At 44.0% G+C, this 18,296-nt stretch overlaps 1 protein-coding gene across 1 annotated transcript; it reads right to left on the reverse strand.

Annotated features, from left to right (window-relative positions):
- Window positions 1-1,002: 1,002 nt before the first annotated feature.
- TDRD5 (tudor domain containing 5) lies at window positions 1,003-17,988 on the reverse strand. Its single transcript, XM_010087194.1, has 8 exons — window positions 17,757-17,988; window positions 16,104-16,753; window positions 12,110-12,330; window positions 10,991-11,197; window positions 9,362-9,428; window positions 8,194-8,394; window positions 6,837-6,951; window positions 1,003-1,199 (listed from the first exon to the last, which is right to left on the reverse strand). Exons 1-8 carry the CDS (start codon window positions 17,986-17,988, stop codon window positions 1,003-1,005), a joined length of 1,890 nt encoding a protein of 629 aa, XP_010085496.1.
- Window positions 17,989-18,296: the final 308 nt, after the last annotated feature.

The following is an 18,296-nucleotide window of genomic DNA, read 5'->3' on the forward strand; positions in this document are numbered from 1 at the left end:
GCGGGCTTTGAATGTCTCCAGAGAAGGAGACTCCACAACCTCTCTGGGCAGCCTGTTCCAGTGCTCTGTCACCCTCACCGTGAAGAAGTTTTTTCTCATATTCAAGTGGAACCTCCCATGTTCCAGCTTGCACCCATTGCCCCTTGTCCTGTCACTGGATGTCACAGAGAAGAGCCTGGCTCCATCCTCCTGACACTCACCCTTTACATATTTATAAACATTGATTAGGTCACCCCTCAGTCTCCTCTTTTCCAGGCTAAAGAGACCCAGCTCCCTCAGCCTTTCCTCATAAGGGAGATGCTCCATTCCCTTCATCATCTTTGTGGCTCTGCGCTGGACTCTCTCCAGCAGTTCTCTGTCCCTCTTGAACTGAGGGGCCCAGAACTGGACACAATATTCCAGATGCGGTCTCACCAGGGCAGAGTAGAGGGGGAGGAGAACCTCTCTCGACCTACTGACCACCCCCCTTCTGATACACCCCAGGATGCCATTGGCCTTCTTGGCCACGAGGGCACAGTGCTGGCTCATGGTCATCCTGCTGGCCACCAGGACCCCCAGGTAACCACCAGGATATGACGACCTCTCCCAACAGCAAGGAGTGCGTAGAGCATCCACGGTGTTAAAACACCAAAACCATCTCCCCACACAATGTCAGAACTGCTCGTGCACTGAGGGAGGGATAGGCAGGCAGCTTCCCTCTCCTAAATTTAAAGGACATATAACACAACATGACACTTAGGTGTTCTCCCAAACCATTACATTAAAGAGCAATAAATCAGTACAACAGCAGTACAACAAAACCAAACTATTTTCCTGAGAGTAAAAGTAACATTTAGCACATGTACTGGACACATCTGAGAAGGATTTCAGACTCCAAGTTTTTCAAGGGATCAAATGTTTCTTAACAAAGAAAAGGACAGCACAGTCAACACAGAGGACCACTGTTGCTCTAGTCAGCCTTCTTCCTTGGCAGCTGCTCCAGCTCCAGCTTCTCCCCTCTGCTCACACCTTTCTCAGGCTGGGGAGCCACTGGAAGCAATCCCTGGGAGTGGCTAAGCGTGCGGATGCCAACACCGCAGACAGCATGGTACGAGGAACATACAGTTTCTGAGATGGCCCTTGGTCAGACAGCCCACTGGCACTGCACAGACCAACTGCAAGGCTCCTGGGAAGGTCTTTGTTCTTCATTTTCTCTTCACCTGCATAAGGAGGGACACAGAGAAGAAAGATGGTATGTACATTGGCAAGTTTAGATCAAAATCCCTTTTGCCTGGACCTTACCAGGTCATGGCAAGAGGATTTTCTACTGCACACCTATTTGAGGAGCCCAACGTGGAATAATCCGAGAGCCTCTCTCTCCCTCTCCTCCCAGTGCTCACCCCTATTTCCCCAGAGGGGGGAAAGCAGATGGGAAATAAGTAGTGCATGTCTGGAGAACAAGACCTCTGCTCCAGACAGACGGCAGAGAGCTCTGTTCCAAAGCACAAACAGGCACTGTCTTTGGCAAGTCAATCTACTTCATAAATTGGGCAACTCTCCTACGGGTGCTGTAAATTCTTTCATCATATGGACGATGAACACCCACACAGGGACCTTACGAGGTTTAAAAAATGCTTTTGCCCCTTACAGCTGGGCGATTGAGAGACTCTCAGTATGAAATGAACTGGAGTAGAGAAACAAAGACTTCCGCATGAAAGCAGCAGAAAGTCCAGAAAAGACAACAAAAATCAACAGAGAGAAGTAACCCTCAATTAATTTCTTCCCATTAAACATTTACAGAACCATTTTGCTGCACAAAGGTCAAACTGATGCACTGCAACCAGCCATTTATTCTTGTCGCATCTCCATCCCACAGAAACAACAACATTTTCATCTGTCCTAGCCAAGAAGCCATACCAGTCCTAGGATACCCAACAGCGACTGCAAGACTCACAGTATGGTGACAGACTGCCCAGCGTTCTGCCCTGTTAAATTTTACTGACAAATCTATTCGTACTGTTATGGTTGTCCAGCATAAATGGTAGTGCCATAAGTAGAACAGAGGGATGTAGAGCTTCATGAAGTTGGGCCTTGTTGGAAAATCTTTCTAACTGATCAGGGTCATCTTGTCTCACTTCTGCTGGTTGCTCGGAGTAGATAAGGGAGGTGCCAAAGTCTTCCACTGACTTGAATAAGACAGCACACATTGAGGACTCTCCAAGAGAATGAGGTGTCTGCAAATGTATACAGAAAACTCAGGAGAGGGTGTGATAAGTGCACACTCGGTTCATTAGCTGCTCTGATTTTTATCGTCTCTCAAAGTCCACAAAGAACTGTAATATCAGCAACTGGACTATTTAAAAAACAAAACCAGAAAAACTAGTTACTTACAACCTTGGCCAAAGGGCAGCTTTTCCTGCACAGCAAACTGAAAAGAGCGACAGATTATTACAAGATACAAGTCACCATGTCTTCACAAAGAATTAACAGCTGGCTCACCTCTGAGCAGCCCCACGCAGAACAAATTACAGAAATTATAGAGGGAGTTTCTGCAAGGAAGTGGGAATCGAGTCAGAATAAGTCCGTCTGCATTTTTGCTTAAGAATACAAATTAAACTTCAGTTCCAGGGATGATTGCCCATGTCTCCGCAATAGCCAGAGACTAGAGGCAATGTTTGTATTTGTTAACTCAGCACAGAGGAGAAAAACAGTGAAATGACAGACAAGCAGCAATTCACCTTGCCCAACCATAGCTGTTCAAAAATTAGGTGCTTGCTCTCTAAGCTTCTTCCGTTGTCAAGGCAGCAGAAGAAAACCATCCATCTTCAGAAGGGGTAAATCACCTTCCAGAGGTGCTTCACCCATTGGTGAGAGAGTGTTCAGAGGACTGGCTCAGAACAAAACAATTGTATTTCCAAACAGATTTAAGCAATTTAAATTGGCCCCCACAAGGGGACCATGAGGCGCTTCTGAAGCAGCATGGAGGGCAACATGGCTGAGCAGCAGAAATTCTGTGCTGACAGGATGCCAAGACAGAATAATTGGAATGACAGGCATCACCGGAGTCCAATTAACCAAATATTCAGCTTGATACCATCAGCCCACTGAAACTTCTTCCCAGCATGCAGTAAAAACCAGAGTGTTAGGACAAGGGGAAAAAAACAAGGTTAAAAAATTATCTCCTTTTGCCAGCCATGCTATCCTTGTTGGGGGACAGGCAGTGTCACTGCCACTCCATGGCAAAGCAGAAAGAGACAGGGTGCAAGGGTGGACACTAAAAATGTCTGTTAGCACTGGAAAAAGCTGGGATGGAAAGAATTTTAAAAAGAGGCTGTTCAGTTTACAAAAGAGGCAAACGAGGCACCCTAGAGAGTGCTGTGAGGGGCAGGAAGTAAGGCAGCATCTGCTCTTTCTCCTGATTCACACAACTAAGAACACCACCACTGAAAAGGAAAACATGAGCAGTGAAAACTGGAAAGGAAGGAATACCACTTGGTGATGCTGCAAGTGCCACAAAACCCTGAGGTCAAGAGATGGGCAGGAATCAGAGAGAGGAAATCCTCCTGTCTGTCCTCATAACTAGCTGACTGGTGCATTTTTTTCCCCTTAATGTCTATAGGCAGGATTATTTTTTCATCCTACAGTCTTTCTTAATAGAAATTCTTCTCACTTCCTCTAAAGACTGTAACAGAGATCACAGCCAGGGACAGAAAATGTGCCCAGGACTTCTCTGATCCAGTTAAGGAAATTCTCATGCTTCGAAACTCACACAGTTTAATACTTGCAGGGGAGAACTGAAGCCAGCTCACAAGGACCCTACTGCTATCTACCCACCTGCCTCCATTTCATCTCATCACACTTTCTCCCCACCCTTCCTACAAGAAGTTTTCCCCTTCTCTCATTCTCTCAAGGTCCCTTTTCCCAGCTTGCTTTCTCTCCATCCCTTTCAGGTAATATCTCCCAGTCACCAATTCTTCCAGCTCTGCTCTAGACTACCTGAGAGCCAATTTTCACCCTCATCCTTCTAGAAAGAGCTTTGTCTCAGGCGCCATCAACCTCCAGATGTGCAAGGAGCTGTGTTTATCCAAAACCTTGCAGGCACACTCCCATTTCCAGCTCTGTAATGCCTTCTGTGGCTCCACAAACCCTGAGCGACACTGGCTCCCTGCTGGACCCAGAGTGAAATGTTTGCAAAAGGCCATGCTGCAGGCCCTGTTAGCCTCATTGTTAACTGCTATTTAAGAAGCAAAGTCGCAACACCAGCGCCACACAATGCCTCAAAGCACAGCCCAAAACACAATCCTCCCAAACCCACCCTCCTAACTCAGAAGAGGCCTGAGTGATCAAGAGTAGCCCCACAATAACTCCTAGTAACCCTCAGGACTGTGAATGGAAGAGAGAGAAGAGCAGTGAATAAGGGCCAGGTTTGATCTATAAAGTCCTGAAATGGTCAGTCTTGCTTCCACAACACCTTGACATGCCAGTGGAGCACTAGTGGATCACCAGTGACACCAGAAATAACAGCAATGAGGAAAAAGCTATAGCTCTGAGCCCATGCTAACAGCTAGTTGTTATTTCATTGCCAGTCACTTTTAAAAAATACATGTCAAAGCAATCAAAGGGTTATTCAAATAATCTAAAGACAATAACTCCTCAATAGAGAAAAATGCCCTTACCTTAACCACTTCCATAAGCTCTGTAGAAGTTTCATTTGTATCCTCTTGTGCACATTCAGGATTTTGGTCTGTTGTTCTCGGGACACTCACTTCATCCAAAAGTGGGCACACATCATCCTGTTTCTCCTTCTTAGCTGACAGGTGCCACGGCTAAGGAGATGGACAAAGCAAGAAAAGGTACAGCCAGGGTGGGCAGAAGAAAGCAGGAGCAATCTGGAGCAGATTGCAGAGCAATCAGATGATACCACTCGGATATTAACCGAGAGAGAAATGCAAAAGAGCTTTTCTGTTCTGCTCGGAAGTTTTAATATTCCTACCTGGAGAAGTCTGGGCTATTTGGAAAGGACAGAAAGAACATGGAAGGTCAGGAAATAATGCAAACAAGAAACTAATTGTCACTGAAACTTCTCCACAGTAAAACTTATTACTGGGAAAGCACAGCTTTATTCAAGCAAAGTTTTCTGGTTATTGCTTGCTGCCTTCTGAGAAATTGTACCATGGAAAAGTGTCCTAATGGAGCAGAGCTGATACAACACAGCGTCCAGCCATTTTGCACTTAGGAGGGGGTGGTGGTGGTGTTAATCCTGACAAGGCAAATCTAAGATTGGAAAATGCAAAGGGAGTTCCCCACTGCTTAAGAGGAGTTACCAGAAAATGCCAGCTGAGCACTTACAAGTGTCATATTAGGCATATTTCATTCCAGCTCAAAACATTGAGTAATTTTATAATTGACTTTGATGATCATGTTAGTGATTCGCCAAGGAAGAGAAAGAATCATTTTGGGCAACTAAACAGAACAGCAGAGAAGAAAATGTTTAAAGTCTTACACAAGGAGAGATCTGCAGGACTTAATTTTCTGGAAAAGTATTCTAAGGCCCTTGAAATCAGACAGAAGGAAACCTGAATGCATTTACATTCCTCCAGTCTCCAAATTGCCAGCTATGTTTGACATTTACACACGTGGATCTTGCTACAGTTAACCAGATTTTTCCATAAAAATCACAATAAACTCAGATTTGCAGAGGCTCAGCCACATTAATTTCTTCCAAATACATACAGATGCTGGTTTGGGACCTTCAGTTCAGATGATGTATTGACAGTGCAAGGCCATTAATATCCAAGATATACAGCACAGAAACACAGCTGGCTAAACCAAAACCTAGGTAAAGTGACTTCTTTACAAGTTACTAACATTACACTAGCTTTTACTCTTATTTCAGAGAAACGTCAGAACAACAGCCCCGGAACAGGCCCACTGCTGAACGCTTCAACAGCTGACATTTACTTGAAAGGTGCTTTGGCCCCTGTAATAAAATGTGTCATGAAAATACTACAATTTAAATAACACAGAAAAGTAGAGAGAGTAACCTGTAGACAAGTGTTCCTGGTGTTTCTACCAGTAATGTATCAGATTGCACTCAAGACCTGGGTTTTACTCCCTATTTAACCCCTCTGTTCACCAGTTTCTCCATCTGTTAAATTGCAAGGGGCTCCTCTTTTTAACATGCTCTGAAATCACAGGTGTAAAGCAGTACCCAGATCTGGATATCATCCACCTTTAGAGTTATCTTTTTATTAAAACTGTAGCTGTGTACAGCCTTACCCCTGCAACAATGAGGACTGCAAATCGCTTCCTTTCAGATAAGTTCAGAACAAGCAAGACCCTTAATGCAAATATACTACTAGTTCTTCTGGTCTTTTCCCTCATTTAAATGATACTTCGACTTACTACACATCCTTTGCCAAACACCACAGATTTAAGAGGAAAACGTGCCACTTCTAGACTCCTGGGGGTGCAAAACATGAAAGCACTAAGTCAAACTGATCTTGAGAATCTCTTACTGGTCTGAGTTCTCAGATTCCATTTTCTCTCTAACTGAAAAATTATGGTGCATATGGGAGGTTAGAGAAATCACTGAGCACATAGACTGCCTGAAGTCTCCAAAGGGATCTGAGAAGCAAACATGTATTTATGGTCCATGTGTAATCACTTTTATATTATGGTTCTGCTTGCTTTTTATAAAAGCAAAAAAACACAACTCTACAAAAAACTGCATGGGACTAAAACAACACATCTACTGACCCCTGGAGCCGATTTCACTGAATGATAGTTAAGCCACAGGCAAGCTCCCACCTGGTCACACCATTCATGCCCATCCAGCTTTGAGCTTGCTGTTTCACTATGTGCATCTGGAGATCCCTGCTGCAAGCAAAGGTCTGGCTTCACCAGCTCAGCATTCTCCTGGTTTCCACTGGGCCTAACATACAAAGCCGAGGGATTCAGTTCCATGAATCCCTAGGAACAAACAAACAAAAAACCCCAGTATAGTAAAGAAAACCATGTTGTAACTACCACGAAGAAGAAAAAGGATTCAGCAAATTTTCAATAGGTTTTATGAAAAAGCACGCCACCCACAAGTTAGCTCCAAATTGCAGAAATTGTCTTATTATGAAAATCAAATCCCCTCCCTCCAGCAACAAAATTACTCAGCAATGTCCCCCTTCCCCCAGAATTGGGCATACACTTGCAAAAATGCAATCACAGGATCTAATCCTGCCAAAACACACATTCTGCATCTATTGAATAAAACAACAGATACGAGCACTCCAGGCTGTAACGCCTGACTTTCTGCTGAGATATAAAATCATGGCAGTACCTTTCTAAGGGTTTTCAGATCCACACAGTTCTTAGTTGAAACTGAGCCGAGACATTCAGATAATGACACAGATGGGCCTAAATCATAAACACTCTCTGCACTGGCTTACAACTTGAATGTCTGTCCAAGGCACAATGTGCAATCAACTATGGTTATGTTGTCCAACCATTGTACATTTCACTGGCAAAGTAAAAGACTTTTTAAACCAAGCTCATTTTCATAATTCAGTTTGTTAACAGCATAACCAATCCTCAGTGCCTAGAGCAGAGAAGGCCAAACCAATTTATTTAACTGTCCTGTTCCTCACTCAACTGCTCCTGCCACTACCTAACACTAGTTCAAGTGAGTCACCAAAAATCTAATCAACTTGCTCTCATTAATTGTTTGGGTGAATCAGAGGCCTCTTAAGGTATGACTACGAAAACTTGCTGGAATTAACAATGCGTAGTTGAGCATCTCTTAACAACCTCTGAATTCCATCTCCTTTTGGCTTTATGCTGAGAACATTTACAGCCATTTTACTTTTCCATATTATTTATACAAGATGTGTGTGAGCTCTAGATGAATCTGCAATGCTTACAAGCTAATTAAAAAAAAATCAAAACCTAACCACTGTTAGAAGACAGGATGAAAAGAACTTGTTCTACTAAACTAGAATGTCTCTGTCACATCACCAGCTTCCACCCTAACCAACAAGAAAGCTCTCACCACAGAGTGACACTGTGCAATGTAGTCACAAAATGGTAAGTTACAGGAAAGCAGGGAATACCAGTTTTGCTCTTCACAAAACTGCTTGCTTGAAGCTAAAGATCCTCCCATTACAGGCACCCAACGATCCTTTCCCTGCCCTTCCTTTCAGCAGCACACGCCTCCCTCCTGACCTGAGAAGGAATGTTCTCTCTGCAGAGGTCCGCGTATCCCCCATCTTTCAAGACGTTGTGAAAGTAGACGTCCTTCGCAGTGGATGTGTCACACAAGAAGAGATGCAAAACGCTGTTCACGTATTCATCCACGATGCCCACAAGCAGCTTGGAGGCACACAGGCTCTTGAACAGGAGAGTTGCTGCATTGGACCACGTACCCTGAAGAAGAAACAAGAATGTAAAGTTACTATAAACAGACCGACATCCACCATCTGAGACTTTCCTTTGTGAGCACTTGTCAAAAGGGCAATTAAACCAAGTTAGGCAACAGACAAACACAGGCAAGGCAGGCAGACAAGCTTCCCTGCGCTGAACTAAATGAAACTACCCCAAAGCCTGCAATGCTAGTTACACTGGGAATGCCCTTGCACCCTAAATATTTATTTTCTAACATGGTTTTATGGCATTCACCAGTGATTTCATCACAACTGCCTAAAATACCGTTGTTGGTTGTTTTTTTTTGTTGTTGTGGGGTTTTTTTTTAATTCCTGGAATCATGTGATTATGAATGTTAAAAATTGTCAGAAGTTTTAAGAAGCTGCTAAGCCTCACCACAATGAAAACCGTGACGCTTTAACCCTCAAAAACCAGAAGAACTTTTTATACATAATGTCTTAATTTAAAACACAGAAGCAGCAACTGTGCTCACATGCTTTCCTTCAGAGATGGTATTTCTCAGGATTCTTGACCAAGAGGTTTCCCAGCACAGAGAAACTTTCTTATCACCTCTACAATTCTTTGGCTATAATAATTGCACCAAAACAACTCAGTTAAAGCTCTGTCACAGAAGAAATTTTTTCAACCAAGGCTTTAGAAGGACCCTAGAGAACTACTGTCAGGGGAAGAAACAAGTTAGCTTGTTTGCTTAACAGTAGCTATCTGTTTCTGCAACAATATGAGCAAGAATATTCTGATCGTAAGGAAAACAGACAGCGGAAGGGTGATCTCTTGCAGAAACAGCCTTACACTGTCATACTCTGCTGAACACAACAGCAGCAATTCTGCTGTAAACACCAACAGGACCTGAATTAATCTAAATGTTTTCCCTTAACAGAAGATAAAGCCAACCTCTACTCGATAGCTCTCATACATATGTCAAGAAACAAAACTGCATGTGAACACATACCTTCACGGGTTTTACCCATGCTAAGGAACATGGGATGGCCTGAGCAGGGAGCTTCAAGTAGCACCACCTACAACACAAAACAAAGCCATTACCACAACAGCAAAAACAGGCAGAAGAGCAGAACTTCTTCCTCTTCTGGGTTTTACAATCAGCTTAGGTATAGAGGCATGTGTTGGATTTTGCACCTATGAACAAAACCCAACAGCAGCTTTGGAAAACACTCTGTAACCAGAGAATGGGCACAGCAGAAACACCAGTAACAACTGGTCCCTTATGCCTTCCCTTGCCCAAGCATCTTCCCATCACAACCCCTTACAATTACAAAGTTATGGACAGAGAGCAATGATTTTTGAAACAAAGAATGACAATAGCCAGGCAGAACAGAGGCAAATGAGAGGGAAGAAGCAAATATGGAAAAGGTACCAAATTGCAGAGTAGAATGACACTGACACTGCAAATGCATCCCACTTGGACTGACATCCATTCAGGAGGATGTTTACATCCATTCATGGAACCCAGGAAGGAGGACTAGGGAGCGTGCCCCAACGTGACCAGAAATGGCAAGAGGAAAGACTGAGGAATGAAGACAGAAATAGGAAAGGATTTAGTTCATACTCACTGTGTGGAAGCGATGGACAGGGTTGCTAAGCAAAGAGCCCAAACTGACCAGCAAAACAGGTTTTAAACAATGTCACCTCAAGCATGTAATCAAGGAAGTGCTCTAAGGCACCACTATGGAACAAAAACCCAGATCCTTTCTAGGAAATCTGCATGCTGGGATGTCTTTCTGAAGAAAGACAGGCCATTCAGCCTCACCTTGAAGGCAATGGAACAACTAATCCTGGAGACCGTTTCAAGGACAAAATGAAGGACAGGAAGGTGACTGGAGTCAGCATGGATTCACCAAGTCATGCTTGACCAACTTGACAACCTTCTACGATGAAATGACTGGCCTGGCAGGCGAGGGGAGAGCAGTGGGTATTGTTTACCTTGATTTCTGTCAGGCTTTTGATAGTGTGTCCTGTAAGATCCTCACAGAAAAACTAATGAAGTATTGGCTGTACGAGCAGACTGAGAACTGGTTGAAAGGGCAGGCCCAGAGAGCGGTGATCAGTGGTACAAAGTCTCCTTGGAGGTCAGGAACTAGCCATGTACCCCAGGGGTCAATACTGGCTCCAACACTGTTCAACACCTTCATTAACAATCTGGATGTTGGGGGAAGAGTCTACCTACAGCAAGTCTCCTGATGATTCAAAACTGGGAGGAGTGGCTGATACACCAGAGGGTCATGGTACCATTCAGAGGGACCTCAACAGGAGACAGAAACCGGCAGACAGGAACCTCATGAACTTCAACGAAGTCCTGCACTTGGGGAGGAACAACATCATGCACCAGTATGTACTGGGGGCCAGCTGGCTGGAATGCAGCATTTTCACCATGAGGGTGACCAAGCACTGTAACAGGTTGCTCAGAGAAGTCATGGAGCCTCCATCCTTGGGGACATTCACAGGCCATCTGGACATGGTCCTGGGCAGACAGCTCTCAATGACCCAGGGAGGCTGGACAGGATGACCTCCAGAGGTCTCTTCCAACCTCAACCGTTCTGTGACCCATGTGTAATTTACTTACTTGAGGAATCTCAGACAAGACCTTTGGACAATTTCAAGGTTTCCGTAATCTGCGTAGAACACCTCTACTTCTTGGTCATTGATCACACGGTGGATGATAACACGATACCACCATTTCATGACCATTACACAGCAGAGCTGTCCAGGCTGCAGTGCAGACTCAGGCATGATATATCGATCAGAGACAAGTTTATATGAGTAACAGTTTCTGCAAAAGATCATAATGAAAAACTGTGCTTAGTAGGATGCAGGAGATGAACAAAGAGAAATATACAGAACTTCAGAAGAATCTTGATTACTCAAAGTCCCCATGACATGACTTTTCAGGAGTTGTTTTAATAGATGCTTTGCATCTCTGTTCTGCTATATGTAAACTGAAATGACAATTTAAAAAATGCAAATCCAAACTTTTAACATTTGAATTATATTCTTGGGGTCCAACAAAAAGTTAATTAATGAGGATTAAATCAGAGGCTAAATACAGTCATTCTAGTAATTAATTTTTAACATTACCTTGACATGTCAGTGCTTCTCATGATCCAGGTTCTGGAGTACTGGCTCACATACATAGTATCTGTCTGCAGTCTGTAATCACACTTACATGGGCCCCAGCATGTTCTTTGGCACACAGCTAACAGCAATTGTAGCACTGTCGTGGTGGAATAGAATCCCAAATGCGTAATGTAACTGACACAAACAAAGCCACCAATGGGGTTTTGCTTTCAAATATAGACGTGGCAAAGCCTATTACCTGTTGCTTTTTGGTAAGTGTTGGAGACGAAGGTAAAAGCCTTAACTGAGCACATTATCAACAGCAGCATAGAGAATAGAGAGGGGCAAAGGAACCCTGAAGTTCCTTTAAAAGCTTGGAAAGGCTATGGAAAGTTTAGGACTCTAGGACACAGCCAAACTACCATAAGTTGCCATCAACCACACTTATCGCTTGCTAGTTAAAAGGCATGGGTAATAATTACAAGCACGTGTTTCAGTACAGCACCGGCACCTCCAGAGCAAGTAATCAAGCCAGCAATGACCACAACGAACAGCTGGGTGCCCTGTTCCCTCCACACAAACACACGCACATGTAACATAGTACTGAATCAGTGTAGCGTGTTCGCACCTCATCTCAATCATCATATCCTGCAGTTTATCAGATGTTTCACTGCTGCAGACGTGGATGTAGAACTGGCTAGGAGAGACAACAAATTCCACAAAGACTCCCACCAAGCACCTTCTCTCCAGTGGTGGTAAACTGCAAAGGCTTCTGTCCTGAACAGCATCCGAGGGGATTTCTGGAGTTACAATCAACTTGTCTAGTAGGGACTGCTCCAAATCTTGAGGCTACAAAGGGATAGAAGAAGGTGGCACTCAGATGTCTTGTCATGCACTGACCATGCATGACTGGCCTTTCCATTAAGGTAAAAAACCAGTTCTGGTTTCCTGGAGACCTGTGAATTGCTGAATATCACGAGAATCCCAACAAATTGGGTAAACTTGAATTAAAACTTTCCCCGTGACAGAAGCATTCATTTTCACACTCTCTCCCTTCCTTCCTTCTTTCTTCCCTCCAGTGTAAGGAGGGATACAAAGTTACTTTGCTTATATTCCTGCAAGGAATAAAGGAGAGGAATTGAAATCATGTTACATATTTAGATAAAAGTATTGAGTGGCTATGGTCAAAAAAACCAGAAGAAAACAGAAGAAAACACAAACCCAAAAAAAACCCCAAACCAAACACAACCCACCTGTTTGTTGGATTTTACCCAAAAGATGCTATTTCTATGTTCCATGACTGAGTACATGACTGAACCAGCAAAACTGCATCTGAAAATGATTCAAAAGTGACAGAAGGCACAAATACATCTCACTTTCGCACTAGAGCTACTTCCCAAGGATAAAACAAACAAAACCTACAAAATCTGTTATTTTCTCACTCTAAACAAACTTGCACACCAGTCAGCAGCACAGCTTACAATTTTGTGTTATTCTTTAGCTGCTGAAAACATTATCTCACTCAAACTAGCGAGGATGGGAACCTTAATTAGATGTCAGCTTCTTTCACTGCCTCAAGAGCTTGCTTTTGTGCCAACAAACAGCACTCCTCCAGCGATCAGAAGTCAAAATTATTTCAATTTTACTCATTGTGAATATGCTACAAGTTATCGCTGCATTATACATGAGTCAACATATGAGAAACTCGTCTTCCAGCACACACTCCACTGCTTATCTGGCTAAATTCAACTGCAAACAAAGGGGTTTTGCAATACTGGCTCTTTTAACCATTTTTCAAAGAAGCAGATGAGAGTCTTGCCCTCTCCAGACTGAACATGGGCTAATGTCCTTGAAATTTTTTTGAGTTAAAGATTTCAACTAAAAGATTGAGTTAAACATTGAGTTAACATTTCTGAGTTAAAGAGCAACTAAGGGAGTTCTTGCCTGAGCAGCAGCATCATCTCTAAAAAACCCTCACATTTCATGGATTTCCTCTAAGAAGTGCCTGCGACTAGTGGCATTTTTGTTTCCAGAACGCTCTTTGCATCATACTGTTCAGGGCACACATAATCTTTATCTTCTAGCTCACACACTGGTAGCAACAACAGACACTTCTGTGAAAGATGTAAAAGACGCATACTTAAAAACATGCTTACAAAAAAGCAACAAAACTATAAAAATATAAGCCAACAAAACACACTGTAAAACTAGGCTTACAAGAGGTATGGCTTGCAAGACTGGCTACCTCCTTGCCCCAAACTGGACTGGCAGCTGTCAAGAATGGTGTGGATGACACCCTCCCTTCTGCTCAAGGCAGTGAGAAAAGCTGCAGAGAGCAGCAGCTCTATATACTTTACGCTTCTCGAGGCCAAGCGGATTAACTCAGCCTTTCTCCCTTGTTTGTCCTTTACACCACTTCCACTATTACTCTCTTGTGACAGGATACTTGGATACCCTGCAGCAGGGCAGAAACCAGGTCACATTTTTCCCCTCTACCTTGCAGCATCCCGATGACCAAGTGTTCACTGCATAGGTGAAGTAACATATTCCAACTTGCTTTCCTTCCCATTAGGGATTTTTTAGAACAAAATGTCAAACTTAGTGATTGATGGGGAATACTAGTTGTACAAACATATTCCAAGTCTTATGCTGCCGGGATCTTTAAATAGGTTCTCCTTGTGATATACAGGAAAAAAAAAAAAATCTGACTTGAGGTTACCAGGACCACACCCCCCAAAAGCAGACTTTTTTTGATCTAGGGGAATTCCCTCTGAATTTCATCACATCAAACTAAAAAATCATTTAAGGATCAGAACAGCCTGACAAAAATCTCTAAAGGCTATGTTTTATGAAGTCCTGCACAAAGTTCAACTTGTAACCCCAGGCTTCCAAGTTCATTAGTACACAACACACCAAAGTCAGGAAGCACTCCCAGAGCCCTTTTCCTATGGGCTCCAACCATACAGTTGCATACAGACACAAGATGAGCTTGGCAGAGGAAATAACTCTCAGTAAGAGGATTTTCCTGAGAAAAAGGTGGCCTAAAGATGTTAAAAAAAAAAGAGAGGGGACACAAATTCTCCCCATCAGGTCTGTCAGTTCAGAGCATCTGTACTGTTCTACTCCATCCCTTTCTAAAAATACACTACTAAACAAGCAAACAAAAAAAAAAAAACCAAAATTTTCAAAGTCCAACCAAATAGCAGAGTTGAGATTGCAGAAATCAAGGTCTCTATGGACCATTCCCCAGCCCTGTCACATAGCTGCTTGACTACTGCATAGCTTGCCTACTGCAGCAGATGAAAATTCCACACAGCTAGTCTCAGAACAAAGTTATTAAAGTCCAGTTACAAGTAACTACACCAAAAGGTATCACCACTATTAGCAGGGAGCCAAGATCATGCTCAACTGACCTCAGATGATCTCCAAAGTGGATCTCAAGACCAGAAAGAGACCTAGTTTGGATGGTATTGTGATGGGTTTGCCCAGGACAGGTATATAAAGCTATACACCAGGTCAGGATGAGTCTGGTCACTTCCAGACTCATGTAAAACAGGTACAAAAATTTTTGTAAGCAGCAGTGCATCAGCAATGCAAACCCAACAGAAACAAAAGCAGTAGTAAGAGTTATCACACCCTGGATCAAGACACAAAAAAACTGCAGATCACTCATCCAGCCACTTACTTGTTTGAGGCCATTGCCCAAATCTACTGCTTGTGTCACCACTGGCACTGCTTTCTCTTCTGCTCTCAGGTGGAAGGTCTCACAGCTGGGTTCCAAAGGAAGTATCTCAACTGCAGGTGCTGCTGCAAAGACAAAAATTTGGCTGTTACTCATTGTTGGACTGATGCAGTGTTACATATTAAGCAGAAAGAGAAGACATTTGAAAGTCTTAAAGCACTGCTGCTGCTTTCCTCATCTCTTGTAGCATTCACAGCCACCACAGTCGTGAAGATTCACTTGAGAGGCATCCTTCACTGTATTAACAAATTAAAATAAAGCAAAAAGCACTTGCTCTTGTAAGCATGCTAAGGCTTAAATCAATTGCTAGAATGATGCTAAAATTAATTTTCCTCAGAAAAGTTAGGAATTTGGCAGGAATTGTATGTGATTTTCTGCCTTCTCTCACAGCTGTTACGGGAATGCTGAGGACATCTGCAGTCTCTTCTGTTTTCAGAACATTGTAGTTGTGACTTTCAGACAAGTGCTAAACCTTCAGTCTCAAAAAGCGCATCAGAAAGGCTTTACCAGCCTCCGGAGCAGTGGTTCAGGAGATCCTTCTAGTTTTGTTATCTATTGGCTGGAATGACTACAAATTCCAGTCCTATGCACACATCCAGAAAGTCTGTACTCTGAATGGGCTAAACATCCCATCTTTCATCTCGCAGCAAAAAATTGTGGCAACCAGTAGAAAATTTCTAGTTAAGCACTCTGCTACCAAGACAACTCCCTTGTGACAGCTGCTTCTGCAGCACCCCACAGCCCTTCTGTGCTAAAACCTAGGGGAATCAGGACTACTACAGCAACTGGAAATGCAGCAACAGCCACTTGAAACACAGTTTGCTTGGCCACAGCGCGCAAGAGCGCTATGTGCTTGCAGTCAAATAACACACAGCCTCACCTTGCGGCATCCCTTCCTTCGCCTCTCCTTGCGGCATCCCTTCCTTCGCCTCTCCTTGCGGCATCCCTTCCTTCGCCTCTCCTTGCGGCATCCCTTCCTTCGCCTCTCCTTGCGGCATCCCTTCCTTCTCTCTGTGCTTGGCGGCAACCCTCCCTTCGCCTCGCCTTGCGGCATCCCTTCCTTCGCCCCACCTTGCGGCATCCCTTCCTTCGCCCCACCTTGCGGCATCTCTTCCTTCGCCCCACCTTGCGGCATCTCTTCCTTCTCTATCTCACCTACCAGACGCTTCTTCAGTGCCAGCAAGGAACCCAGTCTTGTCTGCTCAACCACAATGATATCAGACACGCTTCTGAGGACTTCAAACATGGAGGAAAATCCATATTGCGTGTACTGGAATGCCCGGCCAAAGCGTCTGAAGAAGGCCTTATCAAAGTCCAAGAGCAGAAGTGGTGAGGAACTCAGAAGATCCTGCAGCTCAGCCTTCACCACCGCTGGCAGGATGGGAGCCCTGCTTCCCCGAGGGAAACTCTGTGGATTCTTAGAGGGAGAAACAGCATCTCCCCTTGCAGCTGCACTCTTCCATGCCTTACCACTACTTTTCTGTCTGGCAACCAGTTTGGCAATCGTTTTAGTGGTCTCATCTGCAATGGCTACAACAGAAAGAAATAAACTATTAGACTGCCAAAACAGTGAACCATTAAAAGCTCTAAATAGGCAAAGCTCCTCTTGTTTCCTTTCTTTCCTCTTCCCCCCCACCCTCTTCAGAAGCAGGTGTCTCATGCAAAAGCAATCACACTAAATTGTGGCTGATTTCCAGCAGGGCAACCACTTTTCCTCTCCCTTTGCAAACTGAGCCATTTTTAACAGCCAACAACCAATCTGCACTCTCAACCCTATAAATCCAGATCTAGGTAGGAAGGTGCGTCAAATTCTTGGATATAGGATCACAACAGGAAACCCAGCTGCTGCAGGTTTTGTTGGGAAAGCAGTAAATGGCTTGTTGCTCTCCTCAGCCAGAATCACCGTAAACCCCCCCTCTACAGAGCACCCACCCAGGCAAGGTCTCCCTGAAGAGCAGCCTAGGTCTTTTCCATGCTTTTAAACACCTTTTTCTTGTCTTACTGTTGCACTCTAAAAAAAAAATAATTACTATTTCACCACTCCAAATCAACTCTTTACATCTACTGTTTGCTCCCACAGCTCTTCCCCAAAGAAACTGAAAATGAAAAAGGTTCTTTTGATAAAGACTAAACTTCCCATGGAATCAGGTAGAGAAACATTTACAGAATCTCTCGAGAGGCCCCAGCCCTGGTTTTGGCTCCTGCTGTAGTCTCCATTTACAGGAAAAGTGAAGCTTACCACTTCTTCTAGTGGACCCATAAGAAATGTTACTGCGGTTTCTAAACTAAGTACAGAATGAAAAATGTACAAAAATAACTAGAAGCCAGTATGATTTTTCAGGAGGAAATACCAGAAAAGCATTAAAAGGAAGATCAAAACACAGGAAGAAACACCAAAGACAAGAAATTAAACTGAGCTATAGAAGAAAAAGAATAACACAAATATGTGATCTAGGGCTCTGGGAATTCATCCTGCACATCATTGTTTGTGGTCCCAAACATTTCCTTCACCCATTAGGGAACAAAACCTCACCTTTGAGGACAAGAGTGCCTTTCTCGTAAGGACAGACTCTAACGACTTCAGGCATATCTGCCACCAGCTCCATGGTGGATTGGAAGCCCAGGTCATGTAGAGGGAGAGGTTTGCCGATCATGGCCACATAGTCCTGCTCCAGCTGTGCTGGGGTTAAGCCCTCTTTGGCAGCCATTAGCAGCGATCTCACCTCTTTCTTCAGCATCTCCATACGCTGCGCCCGCTTTGACATGTCTGCACTAAAGAGGAAACAAAAGCAAGGAGCAGACAACTCATACCACAGCAGCAAGACTTTTTATCACTTAGTAGCCGAAAGGTGGCAGGAGGAAGAAGGCAGCAAGCCAAGTGCACCGCCACTACCTCCCAACCCCCGTATTTCTTCGCCTACACCCCTGGAGCTGCTAGCCTCCTGCACCTGCGGTCCCCAGCCACCTCCTCCTGCGTTTGCTGCCTGTCCCCGTGGGACCACAGCCCCTACAACCACTGCATCCCCCCAGAGCTCAGTGCACCCCTAAACCCCTGCCCCAGGGGCTGCCCTCT

This window comes from Pterocles gutturalis, unplaced genomic scaffold (genome assembly GCF_000699245.1).
Source record: "Pterocles gutturalis isolate BGI_N339 unplaced genomic scaffold, ASM69924v1 scaffold12846, whole genome shotgun sequence".
In the NCBI taxonomy this organism is placed as follows: domain Eukaryota; kingdom Metazoa; phylum Chordata; class Aves; order Pterocliformes; family Pteroclidae; genus Pterocles; species Pterocles gutturalis.